The sequence below is a fragment of the Vipera ursinii genome (assembly GCF_947247035.1).
Source record: "Vipera ursinii genome assembly, chromosome: Z".
Lineage (NCBI taxonomy): Eukaryota > Metazoa > Chordata > Lepidosauria > Squamata > Viperidae > Vipera > Vipera ursinii.
In genome coordinates this window covers 14,711,927-14,735,078 of record NC_139517.1, presented here as the reverse complement: position 1 = coordinate 14,735,078, position 23,152 = coordinate 14,711,927, and the positions used below count along the sequence as shown (strand labels likewise).

Here is a 23,152-nt window from a genome sequence, read left to right as displayed (position 1 = left end):
AGGGGTGCAAAAATGGGCCACCGTGCTGCAAGGCGCCGATACAAGGCGCCGCACCACGCAAGAACGGGGCAGGGCTAGTGAGTATCACGCAGGCACTAGCCCCGCCCCATCTGCAGCGCACGCATGCTCGCGGCCCTGTGCACGCACGCATGCAAAATGCTTTCCCCTCTCTTTTCTTCCAGTCTGCCAATCGACAATGGTTGGTGACCTCTGCTCTACCATCTCTACTTGAGCTGGCTAGTCGGCCGCTTCGCCTCCTTTGTGCTGGGCGGGGCTCCTGCTCCAGGTGGCGGTGGTAGCCTGATGGACCTGCTGCTGGCGGCAGTGGCGCGAGTGCCAACAGAGAGGGCTCTGAGTGCCGCCTCTGGCACGCGTGCCATAGGTTTGCCACCACTGATCTAGGAAGTGCTTTGTGGATACAGGTACTTTGAAGCAGAACACAGCCATTCAACATTCCGTTCTTCTTGTTGTTGTTGTTGTTTTTAATGCAGACTCACGTGTGGGCTTACACACCTGCAGCTTCACCAGCCTGTCGGTGAGCTCAGACTTGACTCTTTCACTCTCAGCTGCCCGGAGCTGCAGCTCCTGGACTTGACTCTCCAGCTTCTTGCGCCGCTGCTCAGATTCCAGTCTGGCTCCTTGCAGGATCTTTACTTCCTTCTGCATCTCTGCATTTTCCCCTTCCAAGGCTTGCTTTGCCTTCTCCAGGGTAGTTTTGAACTAAGGAGATAACGGAAGTAAACTGTGAGACATTTCCCTCCTCTCCTGCTCTCTGGAGCTAGCACCATTTATACTCCTTAGCGTAAAGCCCCCTGACTTTCCACGCTGAGTAAGTCTCGAGCTGCATTTCCACACTTTACAGGCAGGCAGTCTCGACTCGCAACCGTTTGTCTCGTGCAGGGTTTTTCAACCAGTGGTACGGGTACCACCTGTGGTACATTGGCACCTGACAGGTGGTACGTGACCATCCTAAAAAAGTAGTGGGGGAGGGGAATGGCAGCACCGCACAAGTCTGAGCGAGAGATGGCTGGAGCTGCAGGGTTGTCAGGGTTCAACGGAAGTGCCAGGATCAGCGCCAGGCTCCAGCTGGAGCTCGGCGCTGATCCTGGCGCTTCTGCTGAGCCCAGAAGAAGGGCCGATCAGCTGGAATGTTGCAGCATCTCCAGGGTCTTGTGATTTACATTCAGATGCTTGGCAATTGATTCATATTTATGACGGTCACACTGTCCCAGGGTCATGTGAAGTGACCAAAAGCTGCTGCAACCACCCAGCAGAGAGGAGGGGAAAATAAAAACCAAACACCCCCCAACCTCACCTCTGCTGGCAATCCTCAACAGAAATGTCACAACAATGAGAACCTTGGACAGGAGGAAGAGCGCGGCCGGGCGGGCAGGCAGGTGTCTTGCTCGGCTGTGGATTGGGGGGCACTTTTTCCAGTGCCATTGTAACTTTGAACAGTCACTAAGTGAACTGTTGTAAGTTGAGGACTACCTGTACTTCATCACTTTTTTTCCTTTTTTTGGGGGGTCATCAAGTTTTTGACCCCTTGCTAGGCGACTGGTGGTACTCGGATGTTGCCCAATCCTAAAGGTGGTACAATGGGTGAAAAGGTTGAAAAGGCCTGGTCTAGTGACTGCTCAGGGTTATAACGGCACTGAAAAAACAGTGACTTACGACCATTTTTCACACTTAAGACTGTTGCAGCGTCCCTATGGCCACATGATCAAAATTCGGATGCTTGACCACTGGCTCGTATTTATGACAGTTGCACTGTCCTGGGAAGATGTGATCATTTCTGCAACCCTCTGATAAGCAAAGTCAATGGGGAAGCCAGGTTCACTTAAACAACTGCGTGTTACTAACTTAACAGCTGCAGTGATTCACTTAACAACGGTGGCAAGAAAGTTTGCAAAAAGCAAAACTGAACTTGTCTCGCTTAGCAACCTAAAAGTTTGGGTTCATTTGTAGCCGTAAATAGAGGGCTACCTGTACAAAATGACTAGAGCTCTACATTTAGGCAGTAAATAGAGTAGTAGGTGCTTCTGCACTGTCAGAACTGCCACAGCTGAACCCCTCAGGTCCTCAGATCTCCCTTTCTCGCTTCATTCTAGCACACCTAGCTGGCTCCATGTCTGGCTACATACCCGTCGTGACTGCTCCAGCTGCTCTGACAGCTCCTCCAGAGCACTGGTGTGGCGCTGGCGCATGTCTACCACCTGTGCTTCGTGTGCCTTGACCTCCTCCTCAATGGTCTTCTTCAGCTCTGTCACCTCCAGCTCTCGCTTTGACCTGAGAGAGGAAGAGAATGGATAGATCAGCAAGGGGAGACAACCCGTTTCCGTGGCATTTGTGGACTTATTGGTGAGGAACGAGGCTGTGTTCTGCACCCAGATGTCTCACCCCCAGATGCAGCAACCTCTGGCCATGCCCATCTTTTACCGTAGCTCTTGCTGGGTGGCTGTGGAATCCAGGGTGTCCTCCAGTTCTGTCTTTAGAGCTTCCAGCTCCTCCCCCAGATCGCGCCGTTGTTTCTCAGCTTTGGCCCGGGCCATCTTCTCCGACTCCAGGTCCTCCTGCAGTTCTGATATTTGTGCTTGGAGCTCACGCAGGGACTTGAGCACAGCGTTCTTCTGGGATGATTCATCCTCCACTCTGCACGGTGAGTAAGAAGAACACGTCAAGAGGACCAAAGGACTTGAGAAGTAGGGACTAGTTGCAGCAAGGATCCAGGGAGGAGGAGAGCAGAGCCCAAAGACATCCCTTATAGTCAAACCACCAGAAGTTCCCAAGATTCTCAGGGAGAAACCATGACATCAGATAAGGATTGGAGAGTAGGCCTCTTATAAGTGTTTAGTCAAGGCCATGGTCTTCCCAGTTGCAATGTATGGCAGTGAAAGTTGGACCATAAGAAAGGCTGAGCGCCAAAGAATTGAGGCCTTTGAACTATGGTGCTGGAGAAGACTCCTGCGAGTCCCTTGGACTGCAAGGCGTTCAAACCGGTCGATCCTAGAGGAGATCAACCCTGACTGCTCTTTAGAAGGCCAGATCCTGAAGCTGAAACTCAAATACTTTGGCCACCTAATGAGAAGGAAGGACTCACTGGAGAAGAGCCTAATGTTGGGAAAGGTTGAGGGCAATAGAAGAAGGGGACGACAGAGAATGAGGTGGCTGGATGGAGTCACTGAAGCAGTAGGCGTGAGCTTAAATGGACTCCAGAAGATGGTAGAGGACAGGAAGGCCTGGAGGAACGTTGTCCATGGGGTCGCGATGGGTCAGACACGACTTTGCAGCTAACAACAACAACCAAGTGTTTACTCCAAGAGTTCAGGCAATACATTTTATCATTTTCTATATCTCTGATAATCAATGGGTTTCATCTTTTTTTGCTCCAGAGCAGTGTTTCTCATCCTGACAACTTTAGGACATGTGGACTTCAACTCCCAGAATTCCCCAGCCAGGTGGCTGGGTGGAGAACTCTGGGAGTTGAAGTCCACACAACTTAAAGATTGCCAATGTTGAAAAATACTGCTCCAGAGAATTCCAATCTTTGGCAACATTAAATCCCCCCTAGTCTAACCTATGTGAAAATTATCTTCAGAAATCTTGTTTATTCTGTCAACAGGTTCTGTGACTGTTTATGTGAAATGCCTATACTGTTTGGTAAAAATAACTATAGGTCACTTTTCTTTTTTCACAATTTCCCATATCAAAAGTAAGAAGTATTGGACCCCTTATCTGAGCCCCCGTGGGCTTTGTAGAGGATAAGAAGAAAGCCTACCACAGCTGGGAAGAAAGAGAAAAAAGATATTGTAAATATCAAGCACCACACAGCTTGGCAAGATCAAAGAAAGCAAGACCTACAGAGATTCCATGTATCTTTAATGGTAGGCCTGGTATGAATATAGAATCTTGGAAACTTCAAAAGAATTTATAAAGAATGTACCGTTTATAAAGAATTTATTGAGGCATAGGTTCCTTGAATGACTTCAAATATTATTTACTGGGTTTCTTGCCAAGTTGCCATAAGATAAGCTATCAATAAACTCTTCTGCTTTATTAGTGCGCCATTTATTACTAATTTCCCATTTGGCACATGCTCCACCTCCCCACAATCTCTCACAATTGCTTAGATCAATGTTTTTTCAAACTTGGCAACTTTTAAGATGTGTGGACTTCAGCTCTTAGAATTCCTTAGCTGGCATGCTGGAAGTTGAAATCCACAGATCTTAAAAGTTGCCAAGTTTTTTTGTTGTTTTTTTTAAAAACCACTGTTTGAGATATACATCTTGGCATTTTTCTAGTTTTCTCCTCTCCCCCAATTTCCTATGTGGAAGTCTTCTTCAGACTCTTGGTTTAAATTAATTCACTCTCGTAATCTTGATTATCATGCTGTTCCCTTCTGCGCTGGCCCAGAACTCCAGGAACTACCAATAAGGAGAATGCAGCAGGATTCCCAAACGGATACCTTGGCCAGTGGCCAGAATTGATTAAGTAAAAAGCAGATGAGTTGCTTTTTACAGTGTATAATTAATTGTTGCACAACTGGCTTTTTTTAAAAAAAAGTGAATTAAAGACACAAGAACCTTTGAACTAGATCAGAATTGCATGGAAAAGAAGGAACGGAAGAGTCAGCTTGGTGCAATGGTTAAGGTGCTGCCCTAGAAATCAGGAGACTGAGAATTCTAGTCCCGCCATAGGCATGAGAACCAGCTGGGTGATTTTGGGCCAGGTACACACACACACCAGGTACACTCTCTCTCTCTCTCTCTCTCCTCCAGCCCAGCCCAGCCCAGCCCAGCTGGGTTGTTGTAGTGGGAAAAATGGGAGGGAAGAATATTAGGTATGTTCATCACCTTGAGGCACATATAAAAAAGGGAGCATAAAAATCCAGGAATAATAATTTATAACAGCTGCCACTTGTTTACTCCTCATATTAGTACCCACTGCTATAAAAATAAACTTAGGCAAGTTATATAGCTAACTGCCCTAAACACACCCTATTTTCTGTAATACCAGGTTGTATATTATATGTGGCAATATACTATATTACTGCTATCAACAAAGTTTTGTTGATGGCTACTCTGAGAACTCACATATCGTACAATCTCTTCTGGCAGCCCAGGGGGAAAAATATTTCTCAGTATGTTCAATACAATTGCCTGAATGAGTTTCTCTTTTGGAAGTATACAGATATAGAGGGGAATCTTGGATGGGGTTTCTCTTCCTTCCCTTTCTCCACTCCGTCTCCCTTGCAAATTGTTTCTTCCAAAGCCATTCACGTATAGTCCAAGTGACCATCTCTTTTGGTCCTTAGGCTTGAGATGTGCCTCCTCAATGTGCCTCCTGAATTTTTATGGCGTAGCTTGAACAAAGCCCCTGCACTGATCTCAACAGAAGCTACACAAAGCACCTTAAATTGTTATCAGCGTGTCACACATTTTGGAATGGAGAAAAAAAACAGGTCCTTCCTTGTGGAGTAGTGTTTCCCAACCTTGGGCGTTTTAAGATGGGTGGACTTCGACTTCCAGCAAAACTGGCTGGGGGAATTCTGGGAGTTGAAGTCCACTCATCTTAAAATGATTAAGCTTTGGGAAACAGTTGTAGGGTTGCAACACCTCTGGGTTGATTCATTGCGGGTGTCTTTTCCTCCAGGAGAAAGAAGGAAGGTGCTTACCTGGCCAAAGCTGCCTGCAGCTCAGCCTCTTTCTTTGCCAGGGCCTGGCGGAGCTCTTCCAGCTGCTGCTGCAATTCTACCAGCTGTGTGAGCCTGACAGTGTGGATGAAGATGACCCACAGCTGGCCCTGTTCAAGGACGCCCGACGCAGGAGGCAGTCAATTAGGAGTAAACAGAGGAAGGCAATGGGGCTCCTCGGAAGGAGGCAGAGAGAAGCCACGCCCTGAACTCTATATAAGGGGAATGTGTGGGAGGGCTGGTTTGCTGAAGGCAACCGCTTGGATAGTTCATGTTTCTTAAAGCTCCTGTTTCTTGGTTTGTCTTGTTCCGTTTGTTTTTTGTGGTAATAAATTTGGCAGGCGTAATTCCAGCCTCTTGCCTTCTTGAAAAAGGGGTTGTCCCTGCCTTTTCTGCAGGGCCGGTAGCAGGCTGGTACAGAACAGGATACCCTGTTGAATCTAAGCTTACCTATAACTATCTATATAAAACTAGAATAATAGTACAGTAGAGATAGTCTTCATTTAGCAACTGCCACATTTAGCAACTGTTCACAGTTAACAACAGTAATGAAAGAGTAACTTGGTGACCAATCCTCTCATTGACGACCTTCACTGGTCTATAAAGCAAAGCTGAAGTAGGATCATAAGCACAGTTACACTTTCATATAGCAAATGCTTTGCTTAATGACCAGTACCCTGTCTGAACTGTGATCGCTAAATGAGGACTACCTGGGTTGATTCATTGCGGGTGTCTTTTCCTCCAGGAGAAAGAAGGAAGGTGCTTACCTGGCCAAAGCTGCCTGCAGCTCAGCCTCTTTCTTTGCCAGGGCCTGGCGGAGCTCTTCCAGCTGCTGCTGCAATTCTACCAGCTGTTCCTGCAGGTCGCCTGCCTCCCCGTCCAGCTTCCGTTTCAGCTTCTCCAACTCCTGGCGGCCTTTTTCTTCCTTCTTGAGTCGATCTGGAAGGATGAGAGGAAAGAGAAATGGGGAAGAAAAAAAACCAGGCAAGAGAAAGGACCCCACTGCATTTTGGTGCAGAATCACATGCCGAGGAATATTAAGAGGCCAGGGCCCAGAATTGCTCTACTGTCTATGAGAAATGGCCCCTCTAGAATCCTCTTCTCTATCTCCCTACCATAGAGGCTCTGGACTAGGAGTATCTTACATGCAAGTCATGAGATCGTGGCTTAGGTGATGAGGAATGAGCGATGGATGTCTACTTTGCCAGTCCAAAGACCCATACTAAATATAATCTGGCTTAGCTGATCACTGCAGGCTGCTCTGTTCTCTGGCATACCTTCCATGTCGGCGATGACAGCTTCATATTTATTGCGCAGTTTGGTCAGGCTCTTCACCTTCTCTTCCTCTTCAGCCATATGAGAGGAGAACTCCGACAGGCGTTCCTCCACCAGCTTCCTCTCCTAGTGGAGGCAATAACCGGGAAGGGAAGAGAATATATGAGTCTGGGCACCCGGAAAACAAAATCTGGGTAGCCCACCACGCATCTTATTGGTCAACGTCCAGGTTCTTTATTGGCCTCCAGTTTGTTAAATGCAGCTTTCATCTCCCTTGCCGGGCTTTCAATAGCTATACAGAAGATTTACCCACTGGCTATTATATCTAGCGGTTATGAGAATTGTAGTCTATCATGTTTGAAGGACGCTGAGCCTGTCAATCAGAAGGTCGGCAGTTTGGCGGGTCAAATCCCGAGTGCCGCGTAACAGAGTGAGCGCCTGTTACTCATCCCAGCTTCTGCCAACCTAGCAGTTCGAAAGCACGTAAAAATGCAAGTAGAAAAATAGGGACCACTACGGTGGGAAGATAACAGTGCTCCATGTGCCTTTGGTGTCTAGTCATGCCGGCCACATGACCACGGAGATGTCCTCGGACAAGCGCTGGCTCTTCGGCTTTGAAACGGAGATGAGCACTGGCCCCTAGAGTTGGAAACGACTAGCACGCATGTGCGGGGGAACCTTTAAGAGTTAAAGGAATTTGTTGTCTCCAGGGGCATACCATGCTGCACTAGCAGTAATGGTTTAAAGTTCGGGCACCTTAAAGATTGCTTCCTCCAATATCATCCCACTCCTGGTTTCAGATCAGCTGGGAAACCATGTCTATGGTCCCACCAGTAGTCTGGTTCATAGCGCAATGGCCTGGACCAGGTCCTTGTCATGACAGTACTTCAGTTATGGAATCTTCTCCCAAAGAGATGTTCATGAGATGATCTGCACTCATAAAGCAATTGAAAATAATCCTGTTTGTTCAAATACCCAGCTAGGTAGCAGTTAACTAACCAACTCTTTCTGATCTAGGGAAGTTAAATAGGGATACTCCTTGTTACCGTAGCACTTGGAATGACAGGCCATCAAGAAGTTCAAAAGATAAAGGCCAGCTTGGGAAGTTTTTTTTTTAAAAAAAAATCCCAACAGGTGCTCATGGCAAACGACACAGATGTGTCCATGAAGTCATCAGGAGCTGAGCTCAACCAAAGGAGAGCTTCTTTTGTTTATGGTTTAGGCCAGGGGTCTTCAAACTTGGCCCTTTGATGACTTGTGGACTTCAACTCCCAGAATTGCTCAGCCAGAGTGCTTGACTGAGGAATTCTGGGAGTTGGGAGTCCACAAGTCATCAAAGGGCCAAGTTTGAAGACCCCTGGTTTAGGCATTTAGAGGTTAAAAATTACTCTAGGACCAGACTGCCCTTAATTTTGACATTGGTTTGTTTTGTTTTTCTTACTTATGAATTTTTTTTTTGGAATGTATGTATATACTCTTTCGGTTTTCTTTAAGATTTTAGCCACCTCCTCTTGTAAACTGCTCTGGGCTTCTTCAAGGAGAAAAAGCAGAAGCCAAATAAAATGGAAACAAACAAAGAAACAATACCAATGGGGTGTACATTGCCCTTCCTTTTCTAGCACCCATCAGTTTGGATGACCAAAGATAGACCCCATGTTTATGAGGACAGCCCACATAACAGAAAGCACACTCCAGCACATATTTATTTCCCTTCATGGCAAGAATGGAATGCCCGCACTCACTTTATGCAACTTTGAGTTTTGGTCTTCGAGCACCAGCAGATCCTCTTCCATCTTTTTCAGCTTGGCTTCTGTGCTGACTTTCTCCAGTTGCAGCTTTTGTCGAGCAGCCTCTTCTTCCTCCAGTTGCTCTTCAAGGTCCTAAAGAACCATGAAATACCCAATGGGTCAAAGGGATGGAGACACTTCTGAATCAAGCACTGGGTTTGTCTAGATAAACAGCAAGCTCACCACTCATGGTGGTATATATTCCACTGGAGAGCTAAAATCGTGTTGCGTTACCGCCTTTTCTCCATGGGTGACCTCCAAATGTGTTAAGGCTAACATTTTTAAAAATCCTCTGGCCTAGACAAGTTATTGGCCATATTAGCTGAGGACTGCTGGAGTTTAGTATAACAGGACGCTGAACTTGTCGATCAGAAGGTCGGCAGTTTGGCGGGTGGAATCCTGAGTGCCGCGTAGCAGAGCGCCTGTTACCCGTCCCAGCTTCTGCCAACCTAGCAGTTCGAAAGCACGTAAAAATGCAAGTAGAAAAATAGGGACCACTACGGTGGGAAGGTAACAGTGTTCCGTGCGCCTTTGGCATCTAGTCATGCCGGCCACATGACCACGGAGATGTCCTCAGACAAGCGCTGACTCTTCGGCTTTGAAACGAAGATGAGCACCGGCCCCTAGACGACTAGCACGCATGTGTGGGGGAACCTTTACCTTTACCTTTTACATTTGGAAAGTATGAGGCTGGAGAAGGCTGGATTAGAGTACGGGACAAGATCTGGTTCAAAATCTTGCCTGGTCCTAAATTCAGTGGATAACTATGAAACAGTTTTTCTATCTAACCTCACACTGCTTGTGAAGATATGAACTTCACCATGTCCATGTGCTTTGGAAGAAAATGTCATTTATATCCTACAAAGCTTATCTAAACAAATGCTTTCTCTCACCTTCTCAGAAAGGGCCTGAACCAAACAAAACTTTCTAGAAAAAAAAGTTTCAGATGCCCAATGCCAGCATGAAAAAAAAAATATATCCTTGTGCTATGTAATGAATGAACTAGATAAGACTAGGGTTGTATGTGCTGAGTGTTCTGCCACTGGAAGACTGACTTCTGAATCAACCTTGCAAAATCAGGCAGGACTAGCGACTTCCATGACGGCACCTCTTTTGAGCCAAGAGGGTTTCCATACCTGAACGTGCTGTTGCATCTTCTTCTTGTCCCCCTGTAGCTGCTGGCATCGCTCTTCCTCCTCTTCCACCCGTGACTCCAACTCATGCAGGATGTCCTCCAGTTCTTGCTTCCGAGCTGCCAGCCGGGCCCGCATCTCTTCGGCTTCAGCAAACAGCTCCGTCTCAGCCTGCAGCTGCTCAGCCAGGATAGCCTTCTCCTCGGAAAGCTGCCACAAAAGTAGGACCACGACGGATCAGAACACCGCGATGGATGGAGCTGCCCTGTGACTTAAGCATCTTGGGGGAAGGTCCTTCCTCTCCCTCACTTCCTGAGGTTATTTTACAGATTATCCTCGACTTACGACTGGTTACCCAGTAACCCTTTGAAGTTGTGAAGACCCACCTCGGGGCTACTTAAGATCTGGATTCCAAGTTCCAATGGTTGCCTCCCACATGGGACCAAACCTCAGGTACTTGGCATCACAGCCACATTTACAGCCAGGTGATCATATTTTACAACAGTTTGCCCAAAACGATACTTACTTCCAGTTTTGGGTGAAGCCACACCTGTACAGAATCACGGGTTCAATTAACAACCTTCACAAAAAAGGTCGCAAAATAAGCTTGGCCATGTAACCATTTTACCACTGTTATGTCTCACAACATGATAGGCAGGCTCCATTATGGACACAACTCAGGGACTACTACCTTGACGTATGATTGATTAGGGGACTGGAGGCTAAAACATACAAGGAACGGCTGGTGGAACTGGGTGTGTCTAGTCTAATGAAGAGAAGGATGAGGGGTGACATGATAGCAGTGTTCCAATATCTCAGGGGCTGCCACAAAGAAGAGGGAGTCAAGCTATTCTCCAAAACACCTGAAGGCAGGACAAGAAGCAATGGATGGGAGCTAACCAAAGAGAGAAGCAACCTAGAACTAAGGAGAAATTTCCTGACAGTTAGAACAATTAACCTGTGGAACAACCTGCCTCCAGAAGCTGTGAATGCCCCAACACTGGAAGTTTTTAAGAAGAGACTGGACAGCCATTTGTCTGAAATGGTATGGGGTTTCCTGCCTGGGCAGGGGGTTGGACTAGATGACCTATAAGGTCCCTTCCAACTTTATTATTATTATTGCTACCTGTAAATTGGGAATGCTGCATGGAAAATCAAGGTAGGGTTCTGCTACCGTCCTAGAGACCCCTTGCGGAAGTCACTGGAAAGAGTCTCTTTGGAATGCAGGCACTGGGACAGAGCTAGGCTGAGAAAACGGAACATAACTCTCCAAGGATGAGGGCTGATTCAGAAAAAGGGAAGTGAACCATCAAGATCAGGGATGATTAGTTAGCAGAATGGAGCAGAGGTTCAGTGCAGAATGCTACTAGAATCTAGCGAGAGGAGTTTCCTGGCAAACCAAAAGAAACTTAGAACAGCTCAGCAACCTGAGAGAAAGAAAGAGAGAAGAGCAATCCCACAGATCAGGAAGAAGAGTGACAAAGGAACGGAATACAAGCTCCAGCTGCAGGAAGACCACAACAACGGTGTGCTGGAGGGAAGGAGGGCTGGTTCTCAATTATTTCTATTTACCTGTTGGTATTTGTTTTCTAGTTCCTTAAGGTCCAGTTGGGTTTTTGTGTGCTTCTCTTGGACTTTCTGTAGTTCTAGTGCCTTCGCTTGCATCACCTCATCCTGGCGTGTCACCTGTAGCAGGGGCTTCACCTGGAAAAAAAACAAACAAACAACCACAAGAGTTGAGGAAACGAGACCGAGAGAAGTTGTGCAAAATTTCAGTCTTGTAAAGCTACCCGAGCTGATTTCCCTTCTGACTAAATTTCATGACCAGAAGGGACGTGGCAGAGGGATTAGGGAACTGTGCAAAACTGTGCTTTTGCACCGTGGCTTTTCCAAATATTTTACTGGCTTTCCCCTACACTTGCAAGCTGGATTTCCACCGCCTCCTTCTGAGATTCTTCTTCTAGCCTAGTTACCGTACTCAAAATGTTCCCTTTCTATGCAATTCGTGAAAGGAGAAGATAACTCCTATCCCAGGAACCTTATATTTGGGGGGAATGATTTGTGGCACTACAAACCTGTGAGATGTTCGCTCTGCTTCAATTTAGTAGAAGTGAAATAGCTAGAACAACGTCTCATCCCTCCATTGTTTTAAAGCCACTCAAGACGCCTTTTTAGAAATCCAGCCGTTCCTGTCTGCTTTCCCACTTTTCACCACCCGGTCATGCAATGGTTAAGATCTCCTAATCTACTAACAGATGGCTTTTTCCAGGTCTAACCATTTTGACCCACCTTGGTAAACAGACGCCACCACTGCCAATGGCGCAGTTTGAGGTAGGCTGCACAATTGCGTTGCATAACTTTGAGGGCGCTCATCTGCTGCTGCTTTTTCATGAAAGCTCTAGGAGATTGAGGGGGGGGGAGAAAGACCATCCATGAGTCTCATGATTACCACACCGACAGCCATGTTTAGGAAACCAAATGTACCTATTCCTACTACAACTTTCCTCACCTCTCTCCTGTGCCAAAAGAAAAAGTCCACGTAGTTTATATTTTATACAGGCTGAAGATTTTAAAAAAAGAAAAGGGGAGAGTAGAGCCAATGGGGAATGAGTTATAGGGAAAATTAAATCTACTACGCGTGACTCCCTTCACAGTCGTAAGTTGTGAAGGGTGTAAATCGGGTCACCTGCATGAACGATTCTATTTTATGACCTTTTTACAGTGGTTGTTAAGTGAGCCCCGTGGCCGTTAAGTAAACCAGTGCTTTGGTATGGGCCAATTTTACTGAAAACCAGAAGCAAATGCTGGATATCTGCAAAAACGTCATAAAACATGTTCATGTGACCACAGGATGCTGCCAATAGCCATAAACATGGGCTGGGTTGCTGAGCGCCTGAGGTGCAGTCACATGACCGTGGAGGTGTGGCCATCAGAACTTTGGAATCAGGTTGTAAATACCGCCAGGGAGGTCTGTTGTAACTTCAAACAGTTGCTAGGAGACCAGTCGTGAAGTCAATGACTACCTGTAACTATATCTGTTAAGTTATCAGTTATGGACTATTACAAAAGAGAATTTTGCCTTTTAGGGGACAGTTCTATCATGTCTTCTTCAGGGCATCAGGAAACTGTGGATTTTCAACTGCTACCAGACTTATTTATTAAACTTATAAGTTGCCCATCTCACCAGAGGCAACTCTAGGCAGTTTACAATCGTTCAGACTTCAAATATAACAGCTTAATAGGCGTTGCCAATGGTTAGAGCTTCTCCTCTCCTCCAGCTTCATGCCTATGATACTCCTAGTTCACTCTCATATTTGAAAGATAATCAAATAACCAGGCAGGGAGAAGTTATAATCTGAAAGTTCAGGATGTTGCATGCCATCAACATAGGTAAAGGTAAAGGTTCCCCCGCACATGTGTGCTAGTCTTTTCCAACTCTAGGGGCCGGTGCTCATCTCCGTTTCAAAGCCGAAGAGTCAGCGCTTGTCCGAGGACATCTCCGTGGTCATGTGGCCGGCATGACTAGACGCCAAAGGCACAAGGTTCAAGGTCTTAGTGATGGTTTTTAAGTCCCTACATGGCATGGGTCCGGAATACCTCGGGGACCACCTGCTGCCGGCGTCAACCCCCCTCCGCCCTGTGCGTTCCCACAGAGAGGGCCTCCTCAGGGTGCCTCCAGCCAGAGAATGCCGGCTGGTGGCCCCCAGGGGGAGGGCCTTCTCTGTGGGCGCCCCGGCCTTGTGGAATCAACTGCCGGTGGAGCTCCGGATGGCACCGGATCTCCGCTCCTTCCGGCGCGGGTTAAAGACCCACCTGTTTGAACAAGCTGGCCTGGCCTGATGGGGAGTTAAATTGGGTTTTAAATATTTGTATATTTTATTGTTTTATCTTGGGCATTAATTTAATTCTATTTTAACTTTTGTAGTTTTGTACTTTTATCATTTGCCCTGTTCACCGCCCTGAGTCCCTAGGGAGAAGGGCGGTATAAAAATTTAATAAAAACTGAAACTGAAACTGAAACTGAAGGAACGCTGTTACCTTCCCACCGTAGTGGTCCCTATTTTTCTACTTGCATTTTTACGTGCTTTCGAACTGCTAGGTTGGCAGAAGCTGGGATGAGTAACAGGCGCTCACTCTGTTACGCGGCACTCGGGATTCGACCCGCCAAACTGCCAACCTTCCGATCGACAAGCTCAGGGTCCTAACCCACTGAGCCACTGCGTCCCTTCAACATAGGGAAGTCTATTTTAGATCTTTCTGTCCATGCTTTTAGACCCACGCCATAATTCAACCCCGCTCAGTGCTCACTTGCGCGCTAGGTATCCCCTGGCCGCTGCTTGGAAAGACACGATTATATCAGTAATCTTCAGATCGCGTTCCTCTTCCAGGTGAGCCAAAACACCAGCCCGGAAGAAGATCTTACTCTGGCCAATGCGGTAGAGATTAGGGTCCAGCTCCAATGCCTTGATCTGGAAGGACAAAAAAGCAGAGCAGATGAGGAGGAAGGAACCTACTCAAACCACTCTGGGAATGAACTAGTTTAGCCCAGATTGCCTTGATTGTTTTAACAAGCAAGCCTCCCACGTACCATACGCTCACAGGCCTGTTTTCCATCCATGAAGCCTTTGGGAATGGCATTTGGTGTCAGGATCTCATATCTGTTGAGGAATATGGGGAAACCCGGGAGTTAAAATTTAGTGACATTTAGCCACACTGCATACAATTTGTTTCTTCTATTCCTTTGATTTTTATTTTATTTCCCACCCACACACACACACAAACTCAGTTGAGGGGTTTGTCTTCCATTTTAACAGCCACAACAGCCTACCATCAGTGGGCTGAGACACAGCAATCTTCCTGGGCCAAATCCAACATTTTACTTTATTTCACTCTGTCACAGGGGCAAAATATGAGCTACTTGGGCCTGACTATCAACTGCAAGTCACAAGTAACATCTCCAGATTTAAAGAGCATTAAGGCTGAAGATCAAATCCTAGATGACTGAGAACTGTTTTGAGCTGTCTTCCTGCATATGTCCCCTTTTGCTGAGGATCCATCACCGAAATGCTGTACCTTTGGCGGAATTCCTGAAAGATAATGCGATTAGGGAATCCCTGGCGGCAGATGCGAATTCCCTCAAGGACTCCGTTGCAGCGCAGCTGGTCCAATACAAGATGTGGCTCCAGTTTTCCAGCCTAAAATGGGTGTCAAGAGAAGGACGTGTGAGAAAAAGGCCACCGGAGCCACAACAGGCTTCTGTCCTGAAGAATCTGGATGGGAATTCCTCAGCACTCTCAGGTCAGCCGCAAAACAGTATCGCTTCTTATTTTTCTTATTTCTTTTTTCACATTTATTGCTATCTTTTTTGCTGCTGACATTCATAACAATTTTGCGAGATCAATGAGGCTGAAGATACATGGCTGATTAATTCTGTAGAATGGCATGGCTGAGTGAGAATTCAGCCCTAGGCTTCCTTTGATTCATATTCAATATTCTCATATTATATCATCTACATTCTTTTACACTCAAAAGGACACACACAATAGTTTTCAATCTGAAAGTGGGGGGAGAAGCCTTCATATGTTTGTGTAACAGGGGAGATCTTAAGGCCATATAGTATCACCTACTGTCAAGGCTGCTAACATCGAATGTTATTGCTTGACAAGAGATGAAGTAGCCATTTCATATGTTAAACTTGTGTATTGCTTTAAGAGATTGAGTTTAAAGTTGGGAGGGGGGAAGAGGAGGATTGTACCTTCAAGGCCATCTGAAACTAAAGAAGATAAGACCTTGGCGGGTTTTCTAATGGAAGGGAAACTGATTCTTTAAATTAATTGGAGAATATGATTAATGACAATATTAGAAAGGTGGAGAATTGTGTTTTAATATATTGTGCAAGGGGCGGAGATTTCAGATTCCAGCTTCTTTCGAGCAAGCATTTGCGGGTGTATTAGGCTGAATAAAGGACTTTTAAGGTAAACAATGCCTCACAGTCACTTGAAAAGCCTAGACGTCGGAAACTTGACACCTCCATTCTTTGACACTCAAAGATCACACACAGTAGTTTTCAATACAAAATAAAGAAAAAGAAAGCCTGCAGATGTCTGTGTAACAGGTGAATTCTTAAGGTCTTTTGATCTGTCTAAGAAAAAGGAACGGCCAACATTTTTCATGGCTCCCTTCAGACAATGAATGAATGAATCCCAGGCCTCAAAGCTCTCACTTACTCTTTTCTCATGGTTGGGTATGATGCACCGCACAAAGTTGGGGTTGGTGTTGCGCAAGGTTGACATAAGTTTGGAGAGAGACTCCTTATACAGCTGTCCTACAGTCCGGAACATTCCTTTCTTGGTCTTGTAAGAGGAGCCAAAGGCCAGGTCTCCCATCCCGCTGACTTGATCCAGACCCACAATCCGATCCACTAGAGAGAGGAAGAAAAGGCTTTTGATCTCTCCATCCCATTCCCCGTACTGAAATTCCAATAACGTGTATTTCCTCAGTTTCCAATCTCCATCTCAAGTAAACACACATCTGTGAGAGTTACCCTGTGGGGAGCAGAAGTCACCCAATTATTAAACTATAAGATAACCTTTATTGTCATTTTTTTTTACTGTGGGCACATTGGTTCAAGTTAGAAAAATGAAATTTAGTTGCTTGCTCTCCAAAGTGTACACATACCTAACACACATTTAAACATGCTATACACAACGTATGTATAAATCTTCACCCTTGCATATAAATGACATACAAATAAACGTTAATTAGAGCCTTGGTGGAGCAGTGGGCTAATGCCTCCTTAAGTAACACCAGCTGCCTGCAATTAGTGCAGGTTCGAGTCCCACCAGGCTCAAGGTTGACTCAGCCTTCCATCCTTCCGAGGTAGGTCAAATGAGGACCCAGATAGTTGGGGGCAATTAAGCTGACTTTGTAATAATGCCGCTTGGGGTGTGTGAAAGCCCTAATAAGCAGGCATATACATAGAATGAAGGCTACTGCTAAGCTTGTAAGCCGCCCTGAGTCTTCGGAGAAGGGCGGGATATAAATGGAATTAAAATAAAATAAAAAAAAATAAATTACTGACCATCTTGAATACGTTATGGAAAGAGGAAGCTTTAGAATTCACAAGGTTAATGTTTCACTTCAGATACTTTTAAAACTGCAGGGCTAGATAGGATATGCAGATAATTTGGGTGGGGGCGGGGCAACCTGGCCACAACAAACCTTCCCAGCATTTCTTTGCAACTTCCAGACTAGATGAAGGGATCGGAGAGTTTAAAGCAGTGTTTTTCAGCCTTGGCAACTTTAAGAACGCTACACTTGATCTTAACCAAAAGCAGTGGCAACTTTAAAATGTGTGGACTTCAACTCCCAGAATTCCCTAGCCAGTAAACTTGGCTGGGGAATTCTGGGAGTTGACATCCACACATCTTAAAATTGCCAAGGTTGGGAAACACTGGGTTAAAGCATCAAACACCCTATAAGCACTGCAAATATGTCATCTTTCGGCCAAAAATATTGGTGCCGCCCATTTTGGCGATATCATAACATTCCCATTTGCAACCTCTACCTTTTAGGGACTTTTTTTTTTTAAAAAAAGTATGGCTTTGAGACAGTTGAGTCCTATAAGGTTCCAAAGCAAGCTCCTTGAAGATTTTGGACAGACACCCACTTACCCGTCTCCATTTCTGAAGCCACTCAATTTAAATTGTAAGCAGCATGGAAACTTAGTATGTTGTAAATATTATTCGGCTATAAGGAATTGATTTCTCTCAATAGTACCTGGTTCTTAGTACTAATAGGCCATTAATCTGCCACTACAAACTGCATGCGGAATTGCTATTTTCATTCTACACTAGGTGGTATGGGGATATTGTATATTTTTTATGTTTATGACTTCCAAAATAGCAATCAAGAGAAAGACTTGCCCCATCATTTAAGAAACTATACATACTGAACTGCATGATCAAACTTTCTCCAGTAGGAAAAACAAGGAATAACCATTGGGAAACAAGGCAAGATTGCAGGTAGTCTTCGACTTACAACCATTTGTTTACTGACCACTCAAAGTTGCAAGGGCATTGTGAGACTTACAATCTCACACTTACAACCTTTGCACAATTCCCATGATCCAAATTCAGGCACACTTGGCAACCGGCATATCTTTACGATTGGTCCAGGGTCATGTGATTGCCATTCATAACCTTCCCAGCCCGCTTCTGACAAGCAGAGTCAATGGGGGAAGCTGGATTTGCTTAATGACCACATGATTCACTTAACAACTGCAGTAATTCACTCAACAACTGTGGCAAAAAAAAAGGTTGTAAAAGCGGGTGCACTTCACTTAACAAACAAAAGGCTTTTGATGTCTCCATCCTATGCCCCATATTGAACTTCCATTAACGTGTGTATTTGCTTTGCCTTGCTTTAGCAATGGAAATTCTGGTCCCATTTAGGGTCGTAAGTCCAGGACTGCCTGTACAAACCAATGATAAAAAGTATTTAATCATCCATGGGAACTTCACAAAATATCCTCATCTAAAAGTGACTTTAAAAAGTGCACGAAACAGAGTTTTGAATGAAGAGAGGCGAGGGGACTTTGGCCAAGCAGCCCAATCCAAAAAGAGAGAGAGTGGAGAAAGATTTGGAACTTCAATTCTTAAGTTCATTAACAATTTTTAAATGGCCTTTCTAAAACACCTTAACTCAGGGGTCCCCAACCCGCGGTCCTTGGACCAGTACCGGGCTGCAGCATGCCAGCAACCGGTCCGCACAAACAAGCAAAGCCCCTTCCACAACACGCAGGCAACACACAAAACCACGCACCCTTCGGTCGGTGGAAAAACCTCTCTCCACGGAACTGGTCCCTGGTGCCCAAAAGGTTGGGGACCTCTGCCTTAACTTGAGGTTCATCCTTATTTAAGTGGATGGGATTCAGCTCTGTATTTATTGAGCAAATTAAATCCCAAACTCAGAGGAACCGAGGCATGTCTCGCTATTTCCTAGGAAAGACCCGTAACCTTTCTGACTACTCGCAGGGCATGTCTTGCAGGTTGAAAGGAAGACACGTACTTTCTGCTGGAACCTGAGGTGCCACGGCATAGCTGTCAAAGAAATAAACCTTCTGTATATTCTGGATCTCTGGCGACAGGACAGGACAGAAGAGGCAGGTGGAGAGAAGGGAAGGATAAGGTTTCACAAGATCATCCATTACGGGACAGAAGAAGTGGAACAAGGAAGAAGAAAAGAGAAACAGCGAAGAGCAGAGTGGTTAGTATCAGCAGTGACAGAGATTTCAAGCCAGAAAAGTCGTGTTAACATTACAATCAGCAAGCCAACTTTGTTGCTGTTGTTGTTAGTTGCGAAGTCATGTCTGACCCATCGCGACCCCATGGACAACGTTCCTACAGGCCTTCCTGTCCTCTACTATCTTCTGGAGTCCATTTAAGCTCACGCCTACTGCTTCAATGACTCCATCCGGCCACCTCATTCTCTGTCGTCCCCTTCTTCTCTTGCCCTCAACCTTTCCCAGCATTAGGCTCTTCTCCAGTGAGTCCTTCCTTCTCATCAGGTGGCCAAAGTATTTGAGTTTCAGCTTCAGGATCTGGCCTTCTAAAGAGCAGTCAGGGTTGATCTCCTCAACTTTGTTAACCGGCAACAAATATTATGAAGGTGAGCAGATGCAGCTGAAAGCAGGATTTCAAGCCCTCTTACCATCTTTCCACAGTTCAGCAGTAAACTTGTCCGTACTCTGATGAAGAAGAGTGGCCACGTTGTCGTTCAAAGGGTCCATATTTTTCATGAGCCACTCGTCCGCTTTGTAATCCACCTTTCAATGAAAATGGGGAGGGGGAAGGAAGATGAGAAAGGATCAAAAGGCTGAACGACACCAGAACCGTTTGTAGCAAACCCACCTGGTCTTGTACAGTAGTCCTCAACCTTATGACCACCTGTCTAGCCACTGTTCGAACTTAATGACAGTGCTGAAAAAAGTGACTTACAACTGGTCCTCGCGCTTTACGACCGTCGCAACATCCCTGCGGTCACTTCATCAATCTAAGTTTGGGCACTTGGCAACCGGCAGGTATTTATGATGGTTTGCAGTGTCCCAGGGTCATGTGATCATCATTTGCAACTTTCCCCACCAGACTGTGACAAGAAAAGTCTACGGGGGAAGCTGGATTTGCTTAACAACCGCATTATTCATATAACTACCCTGGTGATTTGCTTAATGGCCATGGCAAAAAAAAAGTAGTAATTTTGGGACCAAATCACTTAATGGCCACCTCACTTAGTAATGGATAGTTTGGTCCCAACTGTGGTAATAAGTGGAGGGTTGTGTGTATTGCACATTCTGGCATTCTGGCCATCTTCAGCTAACATCATGCAAAGGTGTTGAGATTCCACGTTCTATCTAGAATTTCAAAGGCTCCAGGGATTAAGTACAGTCCAGTGTGATGTCAGGTGCAGTGTTCTGTACCAGCCTGCTACCGGCCCTGCAGAAAAGGCAGGGACAACCCCTTTTACAAGAAGGCAAGAGGCTGGAATTACGCCTGCCAAATTTATTACTACAAAAACAAACGGAACAAGACAAACCAAGAAACAGGAGCTTTAAGAAACAGGAACTATCCGAGCGGTTGCCTTCAGCAAACCAGCCCTCCCACACATTCCCCTTATATAGAGTTCAGGGCGTGGCTTCTCTCTGCCTCCTTCTGAGGTGCCCCATTGCCTTCCTCTGTTTACTCCTGATTGACTGCCTCCTGCGTCGGGCGTCCTTGAACAGGGCCAGCTGTGGGTCATCTTCATCCACGCTGTCAGGCTCACACAGCTGGGTCTCCGTGGTGACCAAGTGGGAGGGGCCTGGCTGAAGGCTATCATCAGCAAGATCTTCAACCCCCTCAGCAAGGTCTTCAACACCCCCCTCCTCCTCCTCTGCGTCGTCCGACCCAACTGCCGAACCCACAGGCTGACCCTGAATCACAACATGCAGGAGACACAGTGTTTAGTCCTCTCTTAAGCACGAAAACCTATGGTTGACCTTGAATCAGTCACTCGCTCTCAGCCCTAGTCAGCAGCAAACTCTGTCATGGGCTGGCTAAAAAACAAAACCTCTCATTACATCAGCATTGAACTAGGCAAGCACAATGCACAACTAGTGGATCCTGCAATCCTGCTGGACAAACTCCAAGAGGAAAAACAACTGGGCAAATGGATGGAAGAAAAACGGATAGGAAATCACGTCCTCTCCAAAATAGCTGCTCTCTGGCTTCTTTAGTTGTGCTATCTCAGATTCTCGTTGCTATCTCAAGATTCTCTTGAGTAGAAGCTTTAATTTGAAAGCCTCAGCTATCATAGTAAGCTATGGGCATTTTCCTTAGTTGCCAACATTAGAGGGTTTCAGTTTTGGGTCCTCGGCTGTAACAGATTTACACGACCGTCCATGGCTGCTCCTTTGAGATAATAACAAGCCATAGTTCAATACAATTAAAAGTGCCAGTTTGGGAAAGGCAAGTGAAACCAGTAAATATGGATGTGTCAGTAAAAAGGGAGGGAGGCAACAGAAGCTGTAACTTACCCTGCCAGCGTAGTGGATGATGCAGAAGTCAGCTTTATCCCGTAGCTGCCGGGGTTTCTGGAATTTGGGATGGGACCCTTGCTCCTGGGAAACTTTTTCCACAAAGCTCTTATCGGTGGCTTTAGGGAACCAGCATTCTTCATCTAGGAGAGCCAGCAGCCCTGGAGGGTTTGCCTGGGAGAAAGCGAGATAGACCCAAACCATTGGCAAGATTCCAAGGGCTGGAGGTAACATAGGACAGGGCATGGAAGGAAACGGGCTATAAAAGGAACAGCAATTGCATCCCGCCTGAGATGTTAGGCAAACAATTGTCTTCCACTGAGAAGAGAAGATAGAGGTTTAGGATACAAGTTAAGGACCTGATCTTGACTCCCACTGCTAAGAATTGTCAAAAAGGGCCACCTCACCAGCAAGGACAACATGGACAACACCCCACCAGCAAGGACAACAGAGGAGGGAGTCAAGCTATTCTCCAAAGCGCCCAAAGGCAGGACAAGAAGCAACGGATGGAAACTAATCAAGGAGAGAAGCAACCTAGAACTAAGGAGAAACTTTCAGGAAGTTAGAACAATTAACCAGTGGAACAGCTTTGCCTCCAGAAGCTGTGAATGCTCCAACACTGGAAGTTTTTAAGAAGCAACTGGACAGCCATTTGTCCGAAATGGTATAGGGTTTCCTGCCTGAGCAGGGGGTTGGACTAGATGATCTCCAAGGTCCCTTCCAACTTTATTATTATTATTATTTTTATTATTATTATGAAACAACCCCTGGAGAGGGGAAGGCTCTCCGAAGAGCTGGAGGTCATCTTTTCTTGGCCCTCCACATAACAACTACGCAGCATCCCAGGTCACTCACTGGTCTTTCAATGAGGTCAATGCAGGGTTGAAGGTCCAAGCCAAAGTCGATGAAATTCCATTCGATGCCCTCTCGTTGGTATTCTTCCTGCTCTAGCACAAACATGGTGTGGTTGAAGAGCTGCTGGAGCTTTTCATTGGTATAGTTGATGCAGAGCTGTTCAAAGGAGTTCAGCTGCAGAAGGGAGAGAGAGGGAGAAAAGAAAATATTCACAAGGGGATTCTACATGTGATGGTGAGGTCATGCACTTGTGTTTCCTCCCCACGAAACTACTGACAGGTCACGATAAGTTTCTTTGTGGCTGACTTCATCAACTAAAGTTTATTGGATGACACTGCCCAGGACAATTCCTCTGGCTGAGGAATTCTGGGAGTTGAAGTCCACAAGTCATAAAAGGGCCAGGTTTGAAGACCCCCCACCCCCCCGGCCTAAAGCCTCTATTGGAAAGAACTACAGCTCTCGAAACAAGAAAGATGGTTCTGCTGAAACGTACGGGTTTAGTTAAAGAGAAGATCGACAACACAATTTGAAGGAAAGGATTGAAAACAGCACTGCAGGTGTACAGTATTCATCAGGTAGTGAAAGAGGAAGAGGAACCACACTGGATTTTTGTGACTAGCAGATCTTCCCTCACCTGAAATATTTCAAAACCAGCAATATCCAAAATGCCGATGAAAGACGCCCCCTGGCGCTTGGTACGATCCAACGCACGGTTGATTCGATGCACAAGCCAGCGGAAGAGCCTCTCATAGGTGGCTTTGGCCAACGCTTCCACAGCAAAGTCAGCCTAGGAAGGGAAGGAAAGGTTGAGATCAAAACAGACTCATCTTGGCCCGTG

General features: G+C 46.0%; 1 protein-coding gene across 4 annotated transcripts in view; it reads right to left on the bottom strand.

Annotated features, from left to right (window-relative positions):
- The window catches only part of LOC310650294 (myosin-10-like), an 84,627-nt gene that overhangs the window by 27,305 nt on the left and 34,170 nt on the right, over positions 1–23,152 (bottom strand). For all 4 annotated transcript variants that reach the window (XM_083379153.1, XM_083379155.1, XM_083379154.1 and 1 more), the window contains 17 exons: positions 22,949–23,101; positions 22,315–22,488; positions 21,460–21,633; positions 19,599–19,713; positions 16,115–16,308; positions 14,961–15,082; positions 14,476–14,545; positions 14,196–14,356; positions 12,177–12,285; positions 11,460–11,591; positions 9,891–10,097; positions 8,710–8,847; positions 6,970–7,093; positions 6,460–6,631; positions 2,440–2,652; positions 2,145–2,289; positions 514–720 (listed from right to left, as the gene is read on the bottom strand). In XM_083379153.1, the coding sequence (XP_083235279.1) occupies positions 514–720; positions 2,145–2,289; positions 2,440–2,652; positions 6,460–6,631; positions 6,970–7,093; positions 8,710–8,847; positions 9,891–10,097; positions 11,460–11,591; positions 12,177–12,285; positions 14,196–14,356; positions 14,476–14,545; positions 14,961–15,082; positions 16,115–16,308; positions 19,599–19,713; positions 21,460–21,633; positions 22,315–22,488; positions 22,949–23,101 (2,610 nt within the window). The remainder of the gene's footprint in view (positions 1–513; positions 721–2,144; positions 2,290–2,439; positions 2,653–6,459; positions 6,632–6,969; positions 7,094–8,709; positions 8,848–9,890; positions 10,098–11,459; positions 11,592–12,176; positions 12,286–14,195; positions 14,357–14,475; positions 14,546–14,960; positions 15,083–16,114; positions 16,309–19,598; positions 19,714–21,459; positions 21,634–22,314; positions 22,489–22,948; positions 23,102–23,152) is intronic.